General features: G+C 40.6%; 1 protein-coding gene across 1 annotated transcript in view; it reads right to left on the bottom strand.

The window, feature by feature from the left end:
• Nucleotides 1-20,986, bottom strand: part of FAT2 (FAT atypical cadherin 2) — a 200,051-nt gene that overhangs the window by 106,736 nt on the left and 72,329 nt on the right. Inside the window, exons 2-3 of the mRNA XM_089682800.1 lie at nt 14,430-17,699; nt 12,932-13,246 (exon numbers count right to left, since the gene is read on the bottom strand). Coding sequence (XP_089538926.1) covers nt 12,932-13,246; nt 14,430-17,685 — 3,571 coding nt within the window. The 5' untranslated portion in view covers nt 17,686-17,699. The remainder of the gene's footprint in view (nt 1-12,931; nt 13,247-14,429; nt 17,700-20,986) is intronic.

The following is a 20,986-nucleotide window of genomic DNA, read 5'->3' on the forward strand; positions in this document are numbered from 1 at the left end:
TTAACATGTGAAACATGTAGCATGCCCCCACTCCCGCAGTCGCCACCCACACCTCTACTTCTAGCTAACTGTCCCTATTTAAAAAAAAGAAAATACGCAGCTGTGCCCCCCCCCCCCCCCCTGCACCATTTGTTCACAAAGTTCTGTGAATAGGAAACTACAAGTACCAAAAACCTTTGCGGCTGTTGGTTTGTAGTTCTTAAACTACCACTATGAGGTACACACAGACAGATACATTGACAAGGCTGCAGGAGTCCTGCATGGCACCCGCAATCTGCTGATCACGGGTGCAATGCTTTACAGGCTCCAAGTAAAAAAAATAATAAATGCACATTTTTTTTGCCTGCAAAAAGCTGTGTATTTTTATATTTTATTTTTTTTAAAGGTGAACTTATCCTTTAACTGACTTATGCAGTGATGGTTTTCCCTGTCCCAGTCTGGATTCTGCTCTGTATGGAATCACAGGAAACTAGCTGCAGTTTCTAAAGCGAGCAAAATCCTCTTTTGTATTAAAAGAAGTATAGACTCCAGAGAGAGAGATATCATATTACCCCGATACAAATCATTAGTAAGACCTCATCTGGAATATTCAGTTCAGTTTTGGGCACCAATTCACAAAAAGAACATTGGGGAACTGGAGAAAGTACAGAGAAGGGCAACCAGACTGATACGAGGCATAGAGGAGATCAGCTATGAGGAAAGATTAGAGGAACTGAATTTATTCTCTCTTGAGAAGAGGAGATTAAGGGGGGATATGATCAACATGTATAAATACATCAGTGGTTCATATAGTGAACTCGGTGTAGAGTTATTCACCCTGAGGTCATCACAGAGGACAAGGGGGCGCTCTTTACATCTGGAGGAAAAGAAATTTAATCTCCAAATACGGAAAGGTTTCTTCACAGTGAGAGCTGTGAAAATGTGGAATAGACTCCCTCAAGAGTTGGTTCTAGCCAGCTCAGTGGATTGCTCTAAAAAAGGCCTGGATTCTTTCCTAGATACACAGAATATAACTGGATACTAACATTTAAAGGTAAAGTTGATCCAGGGAATATCCAATTGCCTCTTAGGGAATCAGGAGAGACATTTTTCCCTGCAGGAGCAAATTGGATCATGCTTTTTTTTGCCTTCCTCTGGATCAACTGTGGGTATAGGATAATAACTTTTTTTTTTTTTCTAGGGTTGAACTGGATGAACTTTTGTCTTTTTTCAGCCAGACTAACTGTGTAACTGTGTATATAATATAAAGCTACAATCAGGGAATCGCCATAGCTTTATTTAAAAATATTAAGTAAATACATAAATGTAAGGTGGTCTTTCAATTCAAAGCTAGCCATATACACATAGATTTATCTTGTTCATCCTTTGGGCTGAGTGACAAAATCTAATAGAATTGATGCTGCTGGCTATTGAATTCATGCAGGTACAGCACCCATGACTGTGTGAATGCCCAAACAGTGACTGCATCTGATCAGATGCATTCACTGCTTGGCTGACAATTTGCAACTTGGCTTGGGCCACCTATGGCTTAAATCAGCAGGAATCTTCTGAAATTCAAGCTGCATATGGACAGCATGACTTAAAATGAGGATTATTTATTATTCATTTTTATTTTTGTTTACTTGATTATCTTTCTATCTGAAGCAATTAAACTTTTCTGAGTAATGTTTGCTGTGAGTGTGACGCACAATCAGATAGGGTGCATAGCCAACAGACAAACAACATTCTTCCATTGAATAGATGGCATCTTGGTAAATTTAGAATTCTACTTACATACAGTATGCAGGGTGACAATACATTAACATGTAAATACGCTACAGCCTAAAGAAAAACTCCACCTTTTAAAAAACATTTTCTGTGCAGTACTGCAATTTTTCCCCAAATTGTTTATCGTAGGCCATGTCTTCAATACCTTGCTAAAAATGCTGAAGTCTGATACAAAATTCAATAATGCAGTTCTGCAGTACAGGAATTGTCAAGTATGCACATGCTCACTGTCAGCTGAGAGAGGGGTCATCTTGTATTATTAAAGGGCATTAGGGAGGGGGGAGTATATTTGGTTTATTTGGAAACCCTACGTACCTACCTATGTAAAGCTTACCGAACAGGCAATTTGAACTAAGGGGTTTTTTTTTTCCAGCGGCAGAAAAAAAGGACAATCATTATTTGATGAGATGTGTTTAGCTATAGAAACTTAAAAAGGCAATTGTACTAACAATAGAAAACTAACGTACATTAAATATGTTCTCCAGGCCAATATCAAAGACCCAATTTAATACATCATTAAAGCATTTTTTATTACAAGCTGGGTAAAAACTTGAATTTGACCTAGTCTCCGCCTCTTGCTATCATCTATATAGCAGAGCTCAGACTGGGAGAAGAAGCAACACAAAGAGCCAACCAGTTGGGCTGCAGTGATCATGTGCTGACAAGGGACAAGCAGAGTGACAGAGAGATGACATCATCATTATTCTGCTTCTCCTTCTATTGCCCAGTTAGAGGCTGAGATGGAACAAGACCTGTATGTATTACCTAACTTTGACAGAAAAAAATTATGTGTTGTGTGATGATGCTGTACTGGTGACAGTATGTTTAAAAAAAAATGTGATTTTTTTTTTTTTAATTTCCTCATATTCCCAGAAATTGTGGCAAAATGATTACAACTTCAAAAAACTAAGCATGCCTCGTACTAAATACCAACAAAGGGTGATTTGGGGGTACTTTTACTGTCCTTGGATTTTCGGGCCTCGAGAAATGAGATCCAACAGTACATCAGGATTGATTGAGATATATATATATACTGATGTGAATGTACAATATATATGTAAAGCGCTGCGTAAGTTGACGGCGCTATATAAGTACCTGAAATAAATAAATATATATATATATACATATATACACACACACACACATATATATATATTTTTTTTTCATTTTTTTTGTGAACTGTATAACTTTCCTACAGACAAATAAAATGTACACTGATTTGGATTATTTTCACCAAAAAAAAGTAGCAGAATACATTTTGGCTTAAATTTATAAAGAAAAATTATTTGTTTGCAAAATTTTATAACAGAATCAAATAAAACACATTTTTAGTTTTCAAAATGTTCAGAATTTTTTCATTTATTTATCAAAAAATAAAAACACCGGGGGTGATTAAATACAACCAAAAGAAAGCTATTTTTGTGAAAAAAAAATATAAAAATTTCATTTGGGTACAGTGTTGTATGATCGAGCAACTGTCGTTCAAAGTATGATAGTGCTGAAAGCTGAAAATTGGCCTGGATAGAAAGGGGGCAAGAGCGTTTGGTATGGAAGTGGTTAAATAAAACCTCTTTTTATTACATACCTTATTTTAAACTCAGTGACATCATCACTGGGACTCTGTGCTTCTCTCTATAATACATGTGCATGGTAGGGGTCAGCAGAGTAATGCACACATCACAGCACCTTACTTTAGTACTTCTCTCTAGAGCCCTTAGCCGTGATACAAGCCATGGGCTGGCACTTGGGAGGGGTTAAGCAAATATCAAAATGCCCTGATGGTGGATGTCAGTCTGGAGCAGTGGGTGTTCTAAGGCAGGCTGCATTTGCATGTACATAGCCCTAGGTAACATCCACATGTGATGCTGAGCTTCCAGGAAAGAACTGAAATCCAATGAATGGAAAGGGTGGGCCAGGGACAGTCAGGCTGAGGAGGAAGCTGCTAGATAATGCTCGATGCCCTCTAGCCAGAAAATGAAGTGGGTATTGTCTGACTTGCTGCAGCTTCTAATGCACACTGTGAGAAGTTCACAGTGTGCAACAAAAAACAAAGTAACCAATTACAGGAGAGGAGCCTGTAGATGAAGATAAAGCTGGAGTTCAGTGTTAACATACACTGCTCAACAAAATTAAAGGAACACTTTGAAAACACATCAGATCTCAATGGGGAAAAATATAATGCTGGATATCTATACTTACATGGACTGGGTAATGTGTTAGGAACGTAAGGATGCCCCATCTTTTGATGGAAATGAAAATGATCAACCTACAGAGGATTGAACTTAAAGACACCCCAAAAATCAAAGTGAAAAAAATATGCAGCAGGCTAGTCCATTGTGCTGAAATTTCTTTGCAGCAACTCAAAATTGTCCTCAGTAGTTTGTATGGCCCCCACATGCTTCTGTGCATGTCTGACAACATTGGGGCATGCTCCTAATGAGACTACGGATGGTGTCCTGGGGTATCTGGACCACGGCATCACTGAGCTCCTGGACAGTCTGAGGTAGAACCCGGGGGTGTCGGATGGACTGAAACATGATATCCCAGAGGTGTTCTATTAGATTTAGGTCAGGTGAGTGTGGGGGCCATTCAATGGTATCAATTCCTTCATCCTCCAGGAACTGCCTGCATACTCTCACCACATGAGGCCGGGCATTGTAATGCACCAGGAGGAACCCAGGACTCACTGCACCAGCATAGGGTCTGACAATGGGTCCAAGGATTTCATCCTGATAACTAATGGCAGTCAGGGTGTCATTGTCTAGCCTGTAGAGGTCTGTGTGTCCCTCCATGGATATGCCTCCCCAGACCATCACTGACCCACCACCAAAACGGTCATGCTGAACGATGTTACAGGCAGCATAATGTTCTCCACGTCTTCTTCAGACCCTTTCACATCTGTCATATGTGCTCAGGGTGAACCTGTTTTCATCTGTGAAAAGCGCAGGGTGCCAGACCTGCCAATTCTGGTCTTCAATGGCAAATGCCAATTGAGCTTTATGGTGCCAGGCAGTAAGCACAGGGCCCACTAGAGGACATCGGGTCCTCAGGCCACCCTCATGATGTCTGTTTCTGATTGTTTGGTCAGAGACATTCACACCAGTGGCCTGCTGGAGGTCATTTTGTAGGCCTCTCGCAGTGCTCACCCTGTTCCTCCTTGCACAAAGGAGCAGATAGTGGTCCTGCTGATGGGTTAAGGACCTTCTACGGCCCTGTCCAGCTCTCCTAGAGTAACTGCCTGTCTTCTGGAATCTCCTCCATGCTCTTGAGACTGTGCTGGGAGACACAGGAAACCTTCTGGCAATGGCACATATTGATGTGTCATCCTGGAGGAGTTGGACTGCCTGTGCAACCTCTGTAGGGTCCAGGTATCGCCTCATGCTACCAGTAGTGACACTGACCCTAGCCAAATGCAAAACTAGTGAAAACCAGTCATAAAATATGAGTATGGGGAAAAAAATGTCAGTGGCCTCCACCTGTAAAACCATTCCTATTTTGGGGGTCGTCCTATTTTTGCCCAGCTAGGGCACCCATTATTAATTTCATTAACACCAAAGCAGCTGAAACTAATTAACAACCCACTCTGCTACTTACAGGATAAATATACAGAAATCCCCCTGCGCTCCACAGAACCTAGTGAGTTAGCTGCTATCACCTAATTCTCTATACCGCAAGATATGTAAAACAAAAATAATATAAGTGGTGAAGCGCTCAACTTAAATAATCAAAAACTAGTGCAATATCCCCATATATAAATATCACATCCCTAGTGGTATAATGATACCCAAATGATAACTCTTAAGCTATGCAGATATACAAATAATAATAATATAAATAATAATGAAATAATAAAAATACTTTCATTCATTATTATTTATATTATTATTATTTGTATATCTGCATAGCTTAAGAGTTATCATTTGGGTATCATTATACCACTAGGGATGTGATATTTATATATGGGGATATTGCACTAGTTTTTGATTATTTAAGTTGAGCGCTTCACCACTTATATTATTTTTACTTACAGGATAAGTTCACCTTTTGGACAAAAATAATAAATTTAAATTTTTTTGCATGTAAACCATTGCACCAGTGACCAGTAGATCACTGATGCCATGCAGGTCTCCTGCAGACCTGTCAGAATATCTGTAGCCATACGGGATGTACGGCCAAGCAGATGTTCTGAAAGGAAGCTTGAATGAAATACCACGGCATTCCACCGCGCCATGGTAGTTCATTGAAAACTACAAGCCGACAGCCGCTAAAGCTGCCGGGACTTGTAGGCACTCATTCACAGAACTCTATGGCGCAGCTGCAGCTATGGGAACATGTAACATGTTCCAAAGGTGAACTTATCCCTTAACTGACCAGATTAATATCCAAGGAGTTTAATTGACTTGATGCTGTACTCTGATTTAACCATTTGACGCCCGGCCAATAGCCGTATGGCGTCCGGAAAAATGTACTAGCTTTTCCGGGAGGCCGTCATTTGGCGTACTCCCGCACATGCGCAGTTTGCGCGCTTGCAGAGCCGCACAGCGGCGCGATCTGTCATCGCCCGTGTACCTCGGACACGGCCGATGACAGATATGAGTATCGGCCCGGTTGCCGGTACCATGTGACCTGCTGTGACCAGTTGTATACAATGGATGGCTTCATTCATGCCATCCATTGTATACTAGTGTCTAGCTGTGAATGGTCACAGCTAATCACATGCACATGTCATGTGATTAGCTGTGGCCAAATCACAGCTAAGCACAAAAAAAACAAAAAAACAAACCCTGAATGAATCGATGTCATTCAGGTAAATGCTTGCTTATAGCAAAGTAATTCTTTGCTATAAGCAAATTGTGTAACAAAAAAAAAAAAAAAAAATACTGATCACTTCCCCAAAGTAGTACAATGTTACTATGGTAACATTGTACTACTTTGGACATAGTGAAATATGAAAAAAAAATCTTAAAAAAAATGTAATAAAAAATTTAAAATAATAAAAAAAATAAAAAAAAATAAAAAAGGAAAAACGTGGTTTTTTTCACAATTTTCGATCTTTTTTTGTTAATTTAGCAAAAAATAAAAACCCCAGCGGTAATTAAATACCACCAAAAGAAAGCTCTAGTTGTGTGAAGAAATGATAAAATGTTAGTTTGGGTACAATGTTGTATGACTGCGCAATTGTCATTCAAAGTGTGAGAGCGCTGAAACCTGAAAAATGGCCTGGGCAGGAAGGGGGTAAAATTGCCCGGTATGGAAGTGGTTAAAAAGCGTTCCTTTAATTTTTCTGAGCAGTGTATATTAAAATATAATTGACCCCAAAATTAGCACTTAGATAAAAAGTGTAGACAAACATTTTGACTGTAAACTATGCAAATTTTCCACACGACGATAATGGAATTCTTAGCGTCTTCTCAAATCCATTGGTGAAAGCTCCTCATTATACGTATACAAGCAATTTATTTTATGTAAGCTATAAACACAGCACTGACTGTATAACCAGCACCTGTTCTCACAAGCCTTACATTCAATTTCCGAGAATGAAAAGATCTTGGGAACGTCAAGGCCTCAAATGCATTTTTAAAGACAGCTTTTGTTTAGCCATAATGCACTCATGAAAAAAACATAGGCTGCAAGTGATCAAACTGTAATTTAGGGTGAAAGTGTTAGCATGTTAGAAAAACATTTTCAGAAGTGTCACTCGGCTAATCTTGTTTCCCCATACACAGAGGATCAGAATGGGGATCAGTGTGCAGATTGAGGAGTGGTTACGTGGAGGAGTGAGATTAGAGAGGGAGAAGTTTAGTGTTTAAGACTCAAGAACAATCTATTTTTATCAAAATATATTCTCCCATATAGAAAAGAGGTAAATATGAACCGGTTATTCAAGCTTATAAAGGGGTCATTCAACTCAAAAATGATATTTTTGGTAGGTGCTGGAGAATTAACCACCTAACAATCTGTAAAGCCCCGTACACACAATGAAAATATTGGACGAATGATAGTATGTTTTTTTTTGCATGCTAGTCTCATATCGAAAGTGAAGAGGTTACTAAAGTTCTGAAAATTTTTGTACGACAGAAAGAAAATTCGGAATGATGTAATGTATTTGTATTGTATTTTCAGAACCGTACTGATTAAACGAAAATCGTATGATCTAGTATCGTATGAGAAAAAAACTGCCATTCGATCTGATTCGGCCAGACAGAAGAGAACGGATCCTCCCTTTCATTTGTATTTGCCGGATCGGAGGTAGATGGGTGTTAGCAGACACAAGTCCATTTACATCCAGCTGCCCATATAGGAGAATGGAGAGTCCAGTCGGGTGCATCTGAAAAACAGACAGGCCGACCTGACCAGACCACTCGTGCAAAAAGGGCCTTAGGGATTCTTTTGGGATTCTTTATGGACATTATGAGGGATTTTCACTCCCCCTGGTTTTTATTTATCTTATATTATAGATAATGAAATAAGAGGAGCTAAACATGCAAAAGCCCCAGGTAGAGTTGAAAATTGTTGATTAATGTTTAGTTTTTTCAGTATCCAAAAAGATTTGTTTTTTAGGTGTCATTGTGTTGATCTATGTTTTACAGCTGCGCTAAAATGCAGATCAACGCACTAGTGTGCATTGGCCCTAGGCTTTATCTATAAAGACAACCTCACTTTTGGGACTGCCACTTTGATCTGGTTCTGCTTCCACATGTCAAAGTTTCTGATAACTTCCAAACCTCCAAAAACAGAAATAATCCCCAATTATTCATAATAAGATTTACACACACACTCAAAATAATAGCAGTCAGACATCACTAACCTGATCAATCGCTGTTTTTTGGTAGAAATGATATTTCTACATGGCAAATAATTTACTAGCAGGTGTAGCAGAGTAATAGAAATCCAACAGACCCAACAGTCATGACATGCATGCTGCTGATTCTGTGTAATTGAATCACTAATTGAAAGGGGCATGTTCAAAATAATAGCAGTGTGGAGTTCTATTAGTGAGGTCATTCATTCTCTGAAAAACAGGTGGCAATTATTGCCCTTATTTAAGGAAGGAAGGCAGCAAATGTTGTACATGCTGGTTACAGTGCATTTCTCTCTGAAATTCTGAGGAAAATGGGTCATCCAGACATTGTTCAGAAGAACAGCGTACCTTGATTAAAAGGTTGATTGGAGAGGGGAAAACATATAAAGAAGTGCAGAAAATGATAGGCTGCTCATCTAAAATGATCGCAAATGCTTTAAAATGGCAGCCAAAACCTGAAAGACGTGGAAGAAAGCAAAAAACTACCATTCGAATAGATAGAAGAATAGCCAAAATGGCAAGGACTCAGCCAACAATCAGCTCCAGGAAGATCAAAGGCGTAAAGTTCCCTGTGAGTACTGTTACAATTCAATTAGAAGACGCCTATGTGAAGCCAAGCTATCTGCAAGAAGACCCCACAAAGTCCCACTGTTGGGAAAAAGACATATGCTGAAGAGGTTACAATTTGCCAAAGAGCACATTGACTGGCCTAAAGAGAAATGGCGCAACATTTTGTGGACTGATGAAAGTAAGATTGTTCTTTTTGGGTCTAGTGGCTGGAGACAGTTTGTCAGATGACCCCCAAACACTGAATTCAAGCCACAGTACACTGTGAAGACAGTGAAGCATGGTTGCGCAAGCATCATGATATGGTGATGTTTCTCATACTACGGTGTTGGGCCTATTTATCGCATACCAGGGATCATGGATCAGTTTGAATACATCAGAATACTTGAAGAGGTCATGCTGCCTTATGCTGAAGAGGAAATGCCCTTGAAATGGGTGTTCCAACAAGACAACGACCCCAAACACACCAGTAAACGTGCAACATCTTGGTTCCAGACCAACAAGATTGACGTTATGGAGTGGCCAGCCCAATCCCCGGATCTTAATCCAATAGAAAACTTGTGGGGTGACATCAAAAATGCAGCTTCTGAGGCAAAACCAAGAAATAGAGAACTGTGGAATGTAGTCCAAACATCCTGGGCTGGAATACCTGTTCACAGATGCCAGAAGTTGGTTGACTCCATGCAACACAGATGTACAGCAGTTCTCAGAAACAGTGCTTATACAACGAAATATTCATTAAGTGATTCAAAGGAAAGCAAAATCTTCAAACATTTTTCAGTTTATATAGTGAATGTTTGAGTTTGTAAAGAAGAATACAAACACTGCTATTTTATTGAACAGTCTAATATTCACTTTTCTTCAATTTTTTTAGAGGAACAACACAAATTTGATATATTTTTCTTCATGTTTTGATTTGGAATAGAATGTGTAGTGTTCCCAATGCATTTGTGTGTATGGAAATAAAAGCTATTAGAAGGATTTTGAGCTTTATTCACTTTTTTCAACACACTGCTATTGGTGAAGGCCATTTTTTCCTTACTCATCTTTTCTGACTGGTTTTCACTAGTTTTGTATTTGGCTAGGGTCAGTGTCACCACTGGCAGCATGAGGCGATACCTGGACCATACAGAGGTTGCACAGGCAGTCCAACTCCTCCAGGATGGCACATCAATACGTGCCATTGCCAGAAGGTTTGCTGTGTCTCCCAGCACAGTCTCAAGAGCATGGAGGAGATTCCAAGAGACTGGCAGTTACTCTAGGAGAGCTGGACAGGGCCATAGAAGATCCTTAACCCATCAGCAGGACCGAAATCTGCTCCTTTGTGCAAGGAGGAACAGGATGAGCACTGCCAGAGCTCTACAAAATGACCTCCAGCAGGCCACTGGTGTGAATGTCTCTGACCAAACAATCAGAAACAGACTTCATGAGGGTGGCCTGAGGGCCCAATGTCCTCTAGTGGGCCCTGTGCTCACTGCCTGGCACCATAGAGCTTGATTGGCATTTGCCTTTGAACACCAGAATTGGCAGGTCTACCACTGGCACCCTGTGCTTTTCATGAGAGCAGGCTGACCCTGAGCACATGTGACAGACATGAAAGGGTCTGGAGAAGCTGTGGAGGATGTTATGCTGCCTGTAACATCGTTCAGAATGACCGTTTTGGAGGTGGGTCAGTGATGGTCTGGAAAGGCATATCCAGGGAACGATGCACAGACCTCTACAGGCTAGACAATGGCACCCTGACTGCCATTAGGTATCGGGATCCAATCCTTGGACCCATTTTCAGTGGGTCCTGTGCAATGGGTCCTGGGTTCCTCTTGGTATATATAATAAAATATTTACAAAAATGTGAGGGGTGTACACTATAAGGGCATCAAAAGGAATGGAATTTTACCTTGTGTGACTATGCCTGAACATCTGTACAAAACTATAAACTAAAGCTACCCTCTCTCTTCCATTTGGGAAGAAGATACCCTTCTGTCTTTATTTTTCTTCTCTGCCATTCTTCATCACCATAATCCATGTAGCCCTTAAAATACCTACACTTAAAAATGTACAGTTTCCCATGCCCTTGCCAGGCCTGGTCATATGGGGGCTGTACCTTGCAGAGTGCCTGAACTAACCATAATGTATGGTTGGTATTATGATAAGTTTTCAGCAGGGGATTTAGGGGGGTTAGGGTGGTAGATAGGAGAGGGGAAAATAAGTAAATGTTTTGGAGGGTGACTTCTAAACAGCAGAGGGGTTGGTCTGGAATTTTCTTTTTGTTATAGGTTTAGTTTAAATTACCTAAACCTTTACCAGTTAAAATGTATATAAACCAAAAATCTATGTTTCACTTTGTTTGGAATCATGTCTTACTATATACAGTTTTCTTAACCACTTGCCTACCGGCACTTATACCCCCTTCCTTACCAGGCCAATTTTTAGCTTTCAGCGCTGTCGCACTTTGAATGACTATTGCGTGGTCATGCAACATTGTACCCATATGACATTTTTATCATTTTTTTTCTCACAAATAGAGATTTCTTTTGGTGGTATTTACTTGCCGCTGGGGGTTTTATTTTTTGCACTATAAACAAAAATAGAGCAAAAAAGTTAAAAAAAAAAGGTTTCTTCGTTTCTATTATAAAATTTTGCAGTTTCTCCTTTACTGATGTGCGTTGATGAGGCTGCACTGATAGGCAGCACTGAAGGGCACTGATAGGCAGCACTAATGAGGTGGCACGGATAGGCGGCACTGATGATGGGTACTGATAGTCAGCACTGACTGGCGGCACTGTGGGCACTGACTGGCGGCACTGCTGGGTACTTACTGGCAGCACTGCTGGGCTGCACTGATGGGCGGCACTGATGGGCACAGGTGGGTGGCACTGATGGGCAGAGGTGGGTGGCACTGATGGGCAGAGGTGGGTGACACAGGTGGGTGGCACTGATGGGCACAAGTGGATGGCATTGCTGGGCACTGGTGGGCGGCACTGCTGGGCAAAGGTGGGTAGAACTGGTGGGTGACACTGCTGGGCACCGATCTTCAGGGCACTGACCATCAGTGCCCTGATGATCGGTGCCGATCCCTGCTCTGACAACTGCTGGTTCTCGGCAGTACTTTCCCCACGTTCCGACAGTGTGAGGAAAGTGCAGCTGAGATCCGGCAATTGCATTTCCCTGTGATCAGCGTGTCATTGGACACGACTGATCACGTGGTAAAAAGCTGCTGTGATTGGCCTTTTACCACATAATGTGATCAGCTGTGTCCGTAGGACACAGCGTTCACAGAGATCGCCGGGTGCATGCCCCGGGGGGCGCGCAGGAGAGCACGTTCTGGGAGGACGTCATATGACGCCCTCCCAGAACTGGCCGGCCGCAGTGTAGCCATCATTCAGCTATCTGCGGTCAGCAACTGGTTAAGCAAATCCTTTTTAGGTATATGTTTCAAAGTCTCTTACCTGAATATCACACATCTGTGCCTGCGCCGCTGTACACTATGGCGAGCATCTTCCTGACACCAACTACCAAATGAAGGAGTTTGCACAGCAGGCTGACAACACCGCTGCTAATTGCAAGTGTTGTCAGCCTGCCATAGGAAGTGCTGTTTATGGAAGGATCTTCAGGCACAATACTTTGCAGTAGATTCCCAAAAAAATATTTGCTTGAGAAAACTATATGCATGAGACATAAGACCAAACATAGTAGAAAATATATTTTGGGTTTACATGCAGTTTACGAATATATGGAAAAACTACTGTTGATTAGCACCTAAGAGCAAAAATCAGTGTAGGACATTTTTTATCTTACCGGTGTTTGGGTTCAGCATGAACAGTCCTTGACTATTTCCACTTAAGAACTGGAAGGAGAGCTTGCCAGCAGAAATGGAGTCAGCATCTGAGGCATCCAGATGAAGGACTGAAACATTTGGTGGAGAGTTTTCAAGCACCGAGGCATAGAACACCACTTTAGACAACTGAGGGATGTTATCATTGACATCTGTAACTTCAATGTAGACTTCAGCAATGGAGGACAAAGGAACAGAGCCTAAGTCTGTAGCACAGATTGTCAACCAGTAACGTGGAACAGATTCACGATCTAGAGGAGCCTCTGTCCGAATTGATCCTGAGAAAAGAAAAATGATTGCCAAGAATAATTAGCAATGAGTAATCACAACCTGATTGCATATTTTGCCATATACTGTATGGCACTGCATATTTTCCACAGCTAGGAAAAAAAACAATCACAATAATTAAATGAAGGATTTGTAAGGTATTAAAGGAGCTTCTCAATATTTTAAGAAAGAGGGTGGAACTCATTTTGTCATCCCCATTTAAAGACATCACTAGATTATAGAAAACATTATGCAAGAACTTACTGACAAAATATTAGGGCAATAAAATGCTATGAAGTGTTTAAAATTTAGAGCATATTTAAAGCCAGTATATTTTTCATAAAGATTGGTAAAGGGTTGGAACCCCTGCCAGGTTTTACACCTGCCTGTGTCCCCATTGTTTGCCCTGATGACCATTGTGACCAGCATTGAAAGTGAAGGATAACCCAACATTTTGAATTGCCACTGGTACAGGGAAAATGCTGAAATGGAGACACTTGATCAGGTGACAACTTTCTAAGAGAGGATTTCTTTATGTGTCTAATGCAGGCCATAGCCGAATTGTCGGCCGATAAACGAAAAATAGGTCGGCGCCCTTGCCGATGCTGCCACCATCGTCCGCGAAAAATGCCCGTTTTTCATGGATTTTCCAGCATGACCGATAAAAGTAAAAGAGACGGTCCACGAAAAATGGCCGATGGGCGGGCCCCACTAACAGCGTGAATATCAGGCGATTTTTCGTGTGGACGAAAAATCGGCTGATAAACGACCCAACTATGGCTTGCATTAGGGTAGGAAGTAAAGGAAAATTTTCCCAATGTAACAAATAAACACATACAGCAAAAAAGGGTTTAAGTATTTCTCACGCTATAGAAAAAAAAAACCTACCAAAAAGTTTTGGTTTCTTTATGCATTAGTTTAGGCCAGTATATACAGCATATATAGAGTATACAGGTTGTCTATATCTGGAATTTTCTTGATCTTTGGAAGAAATTGAATTACTCATCATTTCATAGTAGGTATGTAGCCTTTCAGTTTAGAATTAGCACAACTTGAATTTCACCCAGCCTCACATGTGGTGTAGGTGTAATCCCTAAACTCCTGAAGTCTGCTAATAAAAGTACTGGATAGGAAACAGTACTGGACTCACCTTTTGCTAAGAACTGAATTGTAGCAAACAAAAATATAACCCACCTGTCTCTTCATCTATGCTGAAAACTGAGAGGTCTGTTCCATCCTTAATAGAATATCGTATTTCGCCATCCTTTCCTTTGTCCTGGTCCTGAGCTGTGATAGAAAGTACTAGAGTTCCAGTTGGTGCATTTTCTGGTACTGTTCCATGAAAAACAAAAGATTTAAATAAAGGTGGATAGAGGTTTTCATTGACGTCTAGAACTACCACCTCCACGTGGCACACAGAAGAGTGTGGGAATGGACTACCAGTGTCTGATGCTCTTATGGTCAGATTGTAGAATGACTTGGTCTCAAAGTCAATTTCTTTCTCAAGTATCAGAGCCCCTGTTAATTTCTCAATAAGGAATGTTCCTTTTTCATCATTAATTAAAGAATAGGACACTTCTCCATTTGGGCCAGTGTCAGCATCCTGGGCGTCCACAAAATATAAAACAGTTCCTATCGGAATGTCCTCTGCAATTTTTACATTAGCCATTATTGGTCGACAGTATGGTGCATTGTCATTGACGTCTTCCAGGGTAATGGCAACATCAGTGAAGGAAAAAAGTTGTTTGCCTTTTTTGGGTTGATCTCTGGCCTCTATTTTAATTTTATATTTTGACAACATCTCTCTGTCCAACATGCTCTTGACTGTTAAGTCACCTGTGACACTATCAATTGTAAATGAATCTGTTGGAGTTAGGAGTGAATACCTTACTCTGCCATTGTCTTCCTTGTCAATGTCATCTGCTTTAACTTTGAGGACGACACTACCTATCTTAGCATCCTCTCGTAGTAACACACAGTATCCTGAAGGTGGGAACTTTGGTTCATTGTCATTAACATCCAAAATATTAACTGCTAAGATTTTCCAAGAGGACTTCTGCGGTATTCCAAGGTCATACACAGTTATGTTAAGGATATAGGAGCTTATGGTTTCATGGTCTAAAGGTGAAGAGACAGTCAACTCCCCAGTCTCCATATTAATTTTAAAGCAGCCATCATCACTTCCTGAAGATATTGCATAGACTAGTTTGCCATTGAAACCAGTATCCAAGTCAGTGGCAGACAGCTGGGAAATGGAAGAGTTCACAGCAATATCCTCAGCCACATCAATTGATACAGGAAAGTTGTCATCAAATTGAGGTGAATGAATATTTATTGGATGGGTGTTGAAAGATGTTTCTTCCTCATAGTGTTGAATCTGAGATTGTAACTTAAAGGAATTGATCATGTTTTCTGTTATTTTGCTTAGTACCCCTGTCTCTTCACAATGTACAGATATGGGTGAACCTTTGTTTATTATATTAATGTTGACTACAGTGGGCTCAGCTTTATTTTCTCCATCACTAGCAGTAACAATCAAAGAGTAGACAGAAAGTGAAGATGAGATATCATAGAGGTCACCTCTAACTGTAATATCTCCAGAAATTGGGTCTAACCTGAATTTTTGTAACTCATTACCAGAAACAATCTCATACTGTATAGCCTGAAGCTCATCAATATCCACTGCTGAGAGTTCAGCCACTTTCTCCCCAATATTTATGTCTCCTGGAATGCTTATGTTACAGTTGATTTTTTCAAAAATAGGGATGTTATCATTCAAATTGTTGAGTGTAAGAGTTACATATGTTTCAGATTGTCTTCGAAAAGGTGCACCAAGGTCTGTTGCCCAAACCTTTACATTATATAACCTCTGGTTTAGTTCATAGTCAAGAACTCGTCTGTTAGTAATAACTCCTGTAAACTGGTCAATGAAAAAAGGAGAATTTTCATGACCAATTAATTTATATGTAACATTACCATTATCTCCCTGGTCAGCATCCGTGGCACGTACTTGCAAAATATTTGTTCCAACAGGGATATTCTCATTGAATGCTCCTTCATATTTAGACAGAGGGAACACAGGGGAATGATTATTGCAATCTATGAGGTCAACAATAACAGTGGTTGAAACCTGACCATCAAGTGCTGTTACTTCAAGAAGATACTGTGACTGATCTTTTACATCCATATGTTTCTTGGTCATAATCAAGCCAGTTTTAGTGATAAGTGTGAACTTGTCAGAAGAAGGTTTTAGGTAATATCCTCCTGAAGGAACTGAGGGAATCATTTTGACAATGCCCACGTGACTACCGGGAGGGGCACATTCACTAAGTTGTACTTTATAAACATCCTGTTCAAATCTTGCCATAGCATACCTCCATGGAGGAATGTAAATACTTTTAAGAGTGGAATACATTGGTGGATTGCTCTTGTCTTTAGCCCGAAGACTTAGATTAAAACCCTGGGAGTGCTCCAACCAATTAATCTGTGCAGTAGACACCACCGTGAATTCATTTTTGCCCAAGTAAGATCTTAAAACTTTAAAATAACCATTTGGATCACCATATACAATCTCCACAGAGTCAATGCTGCACATTGGGTCTGCCAAGTCCATAACTACAGTAGCATAAAGAAGTCTTTCTGATGAATCTGCCATGGCTGTTGTTACTGAGGAGATAAAAGGAGCCTTCTTTGGAGTTGGTTTCACCAAGATTTCCAAAGAAGCCACATTTCCAAATATTTTTCCCTCTGAAATTTTTCTCATGCGGTCGACTGCTAAAATTTCAAGACTGTGCACAGACTTCTGGGTTGCGTTAAGCTGACCAATCAACATGACAATGCCACTTGTTGGATGGATGCAGAACAATGAGGACTTGGTGTTGAAGGTATAGTAGAACATAGCATTCTGGCCCTGGTCAGCATCTGTAGCACTGATTTTGCCTAGGACTGATTTAAGAGGAACATCTTCGTTTATAGTAAATTTATAGGATGTGGTTGAAAATAGAGGTCTTAAATCATTCATGTCCAAAACTTGAATGACGACTTTAGTCTGTGCTTCAAAATCCAAGGATTTCTCAGAAGCATGGATGAGCAGCTGGTAATTATCTTTTACCTCTCTATTTAAAAGAGCTGTATTTCCACTTCGTATTCGAATTCTTAAAAAGCAGAAATCTCCGATGAGCAGCTCCTCAGTTTTAAAGAGCCCAGTAGGATCACCAGACACAATTCGATACTTTAACGTCCATTGAGGGTCTTTTAAGTAAATGCCCATCTTTTCCTGGCTCACTATATATGTTTTAGGAGCAGAATTTTCATGGACTGTTGCATAATATATGCTCTGGGTAAACCTGAAAGACAAAAAGTCCACGTTGTCTTGACTTTGTTCACAAGTTGTGTAGTGCAGCAGCAGTATGGCAATGGCCAGAACTTTCTGGATGGTAAAGCCAATCATTGTTTGATGTGTCCCTAGGAAAAAAAAAGAAAAAAGTTGATGTTACATTAGGTACCTGTATGACACAATGTACATTTAAGAGAGCGATGGCTTGCAGACACTGTTCACTGTCAATAGTCAGCCTCAGAAGGAAAACACTGAGCCAATGCAGATATCAATTTTTAATCAGTAGTAGTAGAATATCATGTACAAAAAAATGCCTCAAACATGAAAATAAACTTTTGGGAATTGAAGGGTCTTATAAATGACCATGATCATGGTTCCCTCGAAATGTGGTGCACAGAGAAAGAGAACAAACATTCTTGTATCACATCTAGACCTAATCAGGTTTGGCTTTGCTATACATGTTGTATGCCTGTGTTCCCCACCACAATCTGCAAACCCATCTGCTGACCCCCATGTCACTATAGGACAATACTGCTGGAAATGTCAAATATTTTAGAGTCCGATGGAAGCTGCAATACTTGGATGGCGTGAAGGTGGGAGACACAGGCTGTTGGAGAAGGAGGAATAGTGCATCTACTATTTTACAGAATTACTGTGGGCAATTGTTTGGGGTGACATAAGAGTTAATTTAAGGGATTCTTGGACCAATTCTTCTTTTACCTTTCAGGGAAGTTTTAGTTGTGCAAATAATTATTTCACTGGTTTCTTTCTGCATGCAAAACAACAAAACTGGATGGGTTAGTATACACAAAGAGGAAAAAAGATGTCAGTACTGTATTGTATTAAGCTTCTTAAGCCAAAGGCTAAGAAATAAGAACAATAATGCTGACTAAAACCATTATAGTGTATACTGAAAGCCTATCATTTTTTAAACAGAAACTTTGCCAAGGTAGAAACCTGCTTTTACTTCTGGAACCTGAACATATCTCTATTATTTTTTCAAATCCCTTTTTATTCATTAATCAGTATTCAGAGATCCAGACCCATTACAGTCCAACTGTACATTGTCAAAGACCCATGGGCCCTGTGGTTAGGCCAGGAGAAGTGCCGGATGTTTATAAAAGTCTATTGCAAACAATAGATACATGCTTTCATCCATAGTTTGGATGTATATACCATAAAAGCTGACTTCCTCTTCTTAGATAAACATGGAGATGTTTGCTCTACTTTGTCTTGCACATTGCACATAAGTACATTGATTCTCTATAAATATTACCTTATTTAACTGCGCTGAACTGCATGAATGTATTCAACAAGAAGGATACAGCTTCCTATGGCTCTAAGCCCTTCTCTTATCACACACCTGTCTTTTGTGTTGGTAATGTCACATATAAAGCTTGCGTATAATTTTACATATATTCATATCTTCCAATATCTTATTATAATAATTATTTAAACTGCACAGCAACAAGACCTGCAAAAGACTAATATGAAATATTGCATATGACTGGAGTAGGAACTTTTGGCTCCTTTCAACATATTTTCTAGGCTATACTTATCTGCTAAAGACAGCCTGTTGTTTACAGAACTCAATGGCTCAAGTGTTAAATGTGTCAGAAAGTCAAAGCACATTCTCCCCCCATTCTGGCGCTTTCATAGGAAGTTCAAGAGATGGAGTGCCTAAAAGGAAAGAAATTCTGCTCTTCTCTCTCATTCTCCCCCATCCTCTCCATCATGACCAACAACGCCACCATCAGTCCCACCCCACAAGCCAAAGTCCTAGGTGTCACTCTAGACTCAAACCTGTCCTTCCAACCCCATGTCCAATCGTTGGCAAACTCATGCAGGCTCCACCTCCGCAACATCTCCAAAATACGTTTGTTCCTAACCCCAGACACTACTAAACAACTCATTCACTCCCTTATTATCTCAATTCTGGACTACTGCAACTCCCTTCTCACCGGCCTACCTCATCACAGACTATCCCCGCTTCAGTCTATCCTGAACTCAGCGACCAGACTCATCCACCTTACCAACCGCTCCGCATCTGCCACCCACCTCTGTCATTCCCTCCACTGGCTCCCGATTGCCCAATGCATTAAATTCAAACTACAAACACAGACATACAAAGCCATTCATAATGCTGCCCCAAACTACCTCACCGACCTGATACCCAAATACCACCCTACCCGTAATCTTTGCTCCTCACAAGACCTCCTACTTTCTAGCTCCCTGGTCTCCACCTCCCACGCCCGACTGCAGGACTTCTCCAGGACTTCCCCCATCCTCTGGAACTCACTACCCCAATCCATCAGACTGTCACCTACCCTCCTCACCTTTAGGCGTACCCTGAAAACTCATCTCTTCAGGGAAGCCTACCCCGCCCTCACCTAACAGCCAATCTCCTCCTACCACTCCATCCCCCACAGCCACTTCCTCCTGTACCACTATCCCCTCCCTCCTAGATTGTAAGATCGAAAGAGCAGGGCCCTTGACCCCCTTGTGTATTGTTATGTTACTGTATTGTCTCATGTACTGTCCCCCACTATAATGTACAGCGCTGAGCAAACCTTTTAGCACTATATAAATACTGTATAATAATAATAATAATAATAATAATTAGAACACCAAAAGTGATCTGGGAACTAATGCCCCCTGTATCAGTTTAAAACATCAGTTTGAAATTGTAAAAACATTACAAAAACACTCAAATGAAACTAACCCTAAGTCTTTATAGTCTGCTTTTAAAGGAACTTTGTCACTTAAAGGATAAAGCCTACCTTATACATCCTAGATTTTTTGGAGTTGTTTAACTTTTTCACTACGAGCCACACTAAGGACCTACGTAGACAGGCTTTGGAATGTCATTTGCATTTGACATTAGTTTTTTGTTTATCTGCTTTTATTCACAGTTCATTGATAGGTGTATTTGACCTGCACTTCATCTCCTAAGCTGAATTAACCTGCTTTGCACTGCATTGACTTGCAGGTTCTGATGTGAATAAAAGGCTGTCAACGTAAGGCCTTAGTTGCCATCTAAGAAAGACAGTATTAAGGTTGCTGTTATTCAGAAGCAGCATTGAACACAGCCTTCCCCTTGGGAAAGCACTGGTGCTTAGTGATTTGCTGCTAAGGTACCCCATGCTGTCAAATAAGGGGCAGGGAAAGGGAGCTCAGCCCTGTGTAAGCTCTGAATAGATTCACTTTGAGCTTGTAGATTGCACTTTTTTTTGCTCCCACGGCAAATAGAGGGGTAGGGTAGCAAAGGTAGGGTAGCAAAGGTAGGCTAGAAGCAGCTAGAGGGCTGGCATTACAATGAACCTGTTGCTCTCCTCTACTTAGGCAAAGTGCAGGTTAACTTTGAAAGTAAGAAAGTTACCTTTTTTCATTTTGGATTCTGATCTACGAGTATCGT

The sequence above is a fragment of the Staurois parvus genome, unplaced genomic scaffold (genome assembly GCF_062004578.1).
Source record: "Staurois parvus isolate SC_StPar_1 unplaced genomic scaffold, SC_StPar_1.0 ptg000298l, whole genome shotgun sequence".
Taxonomy (NCBI): domain Eukaryota; kingdom Metazoa; phylum Chordata; class Amphibia; order Anura; family Ranidae; genus Staurois; species Staurois parvus.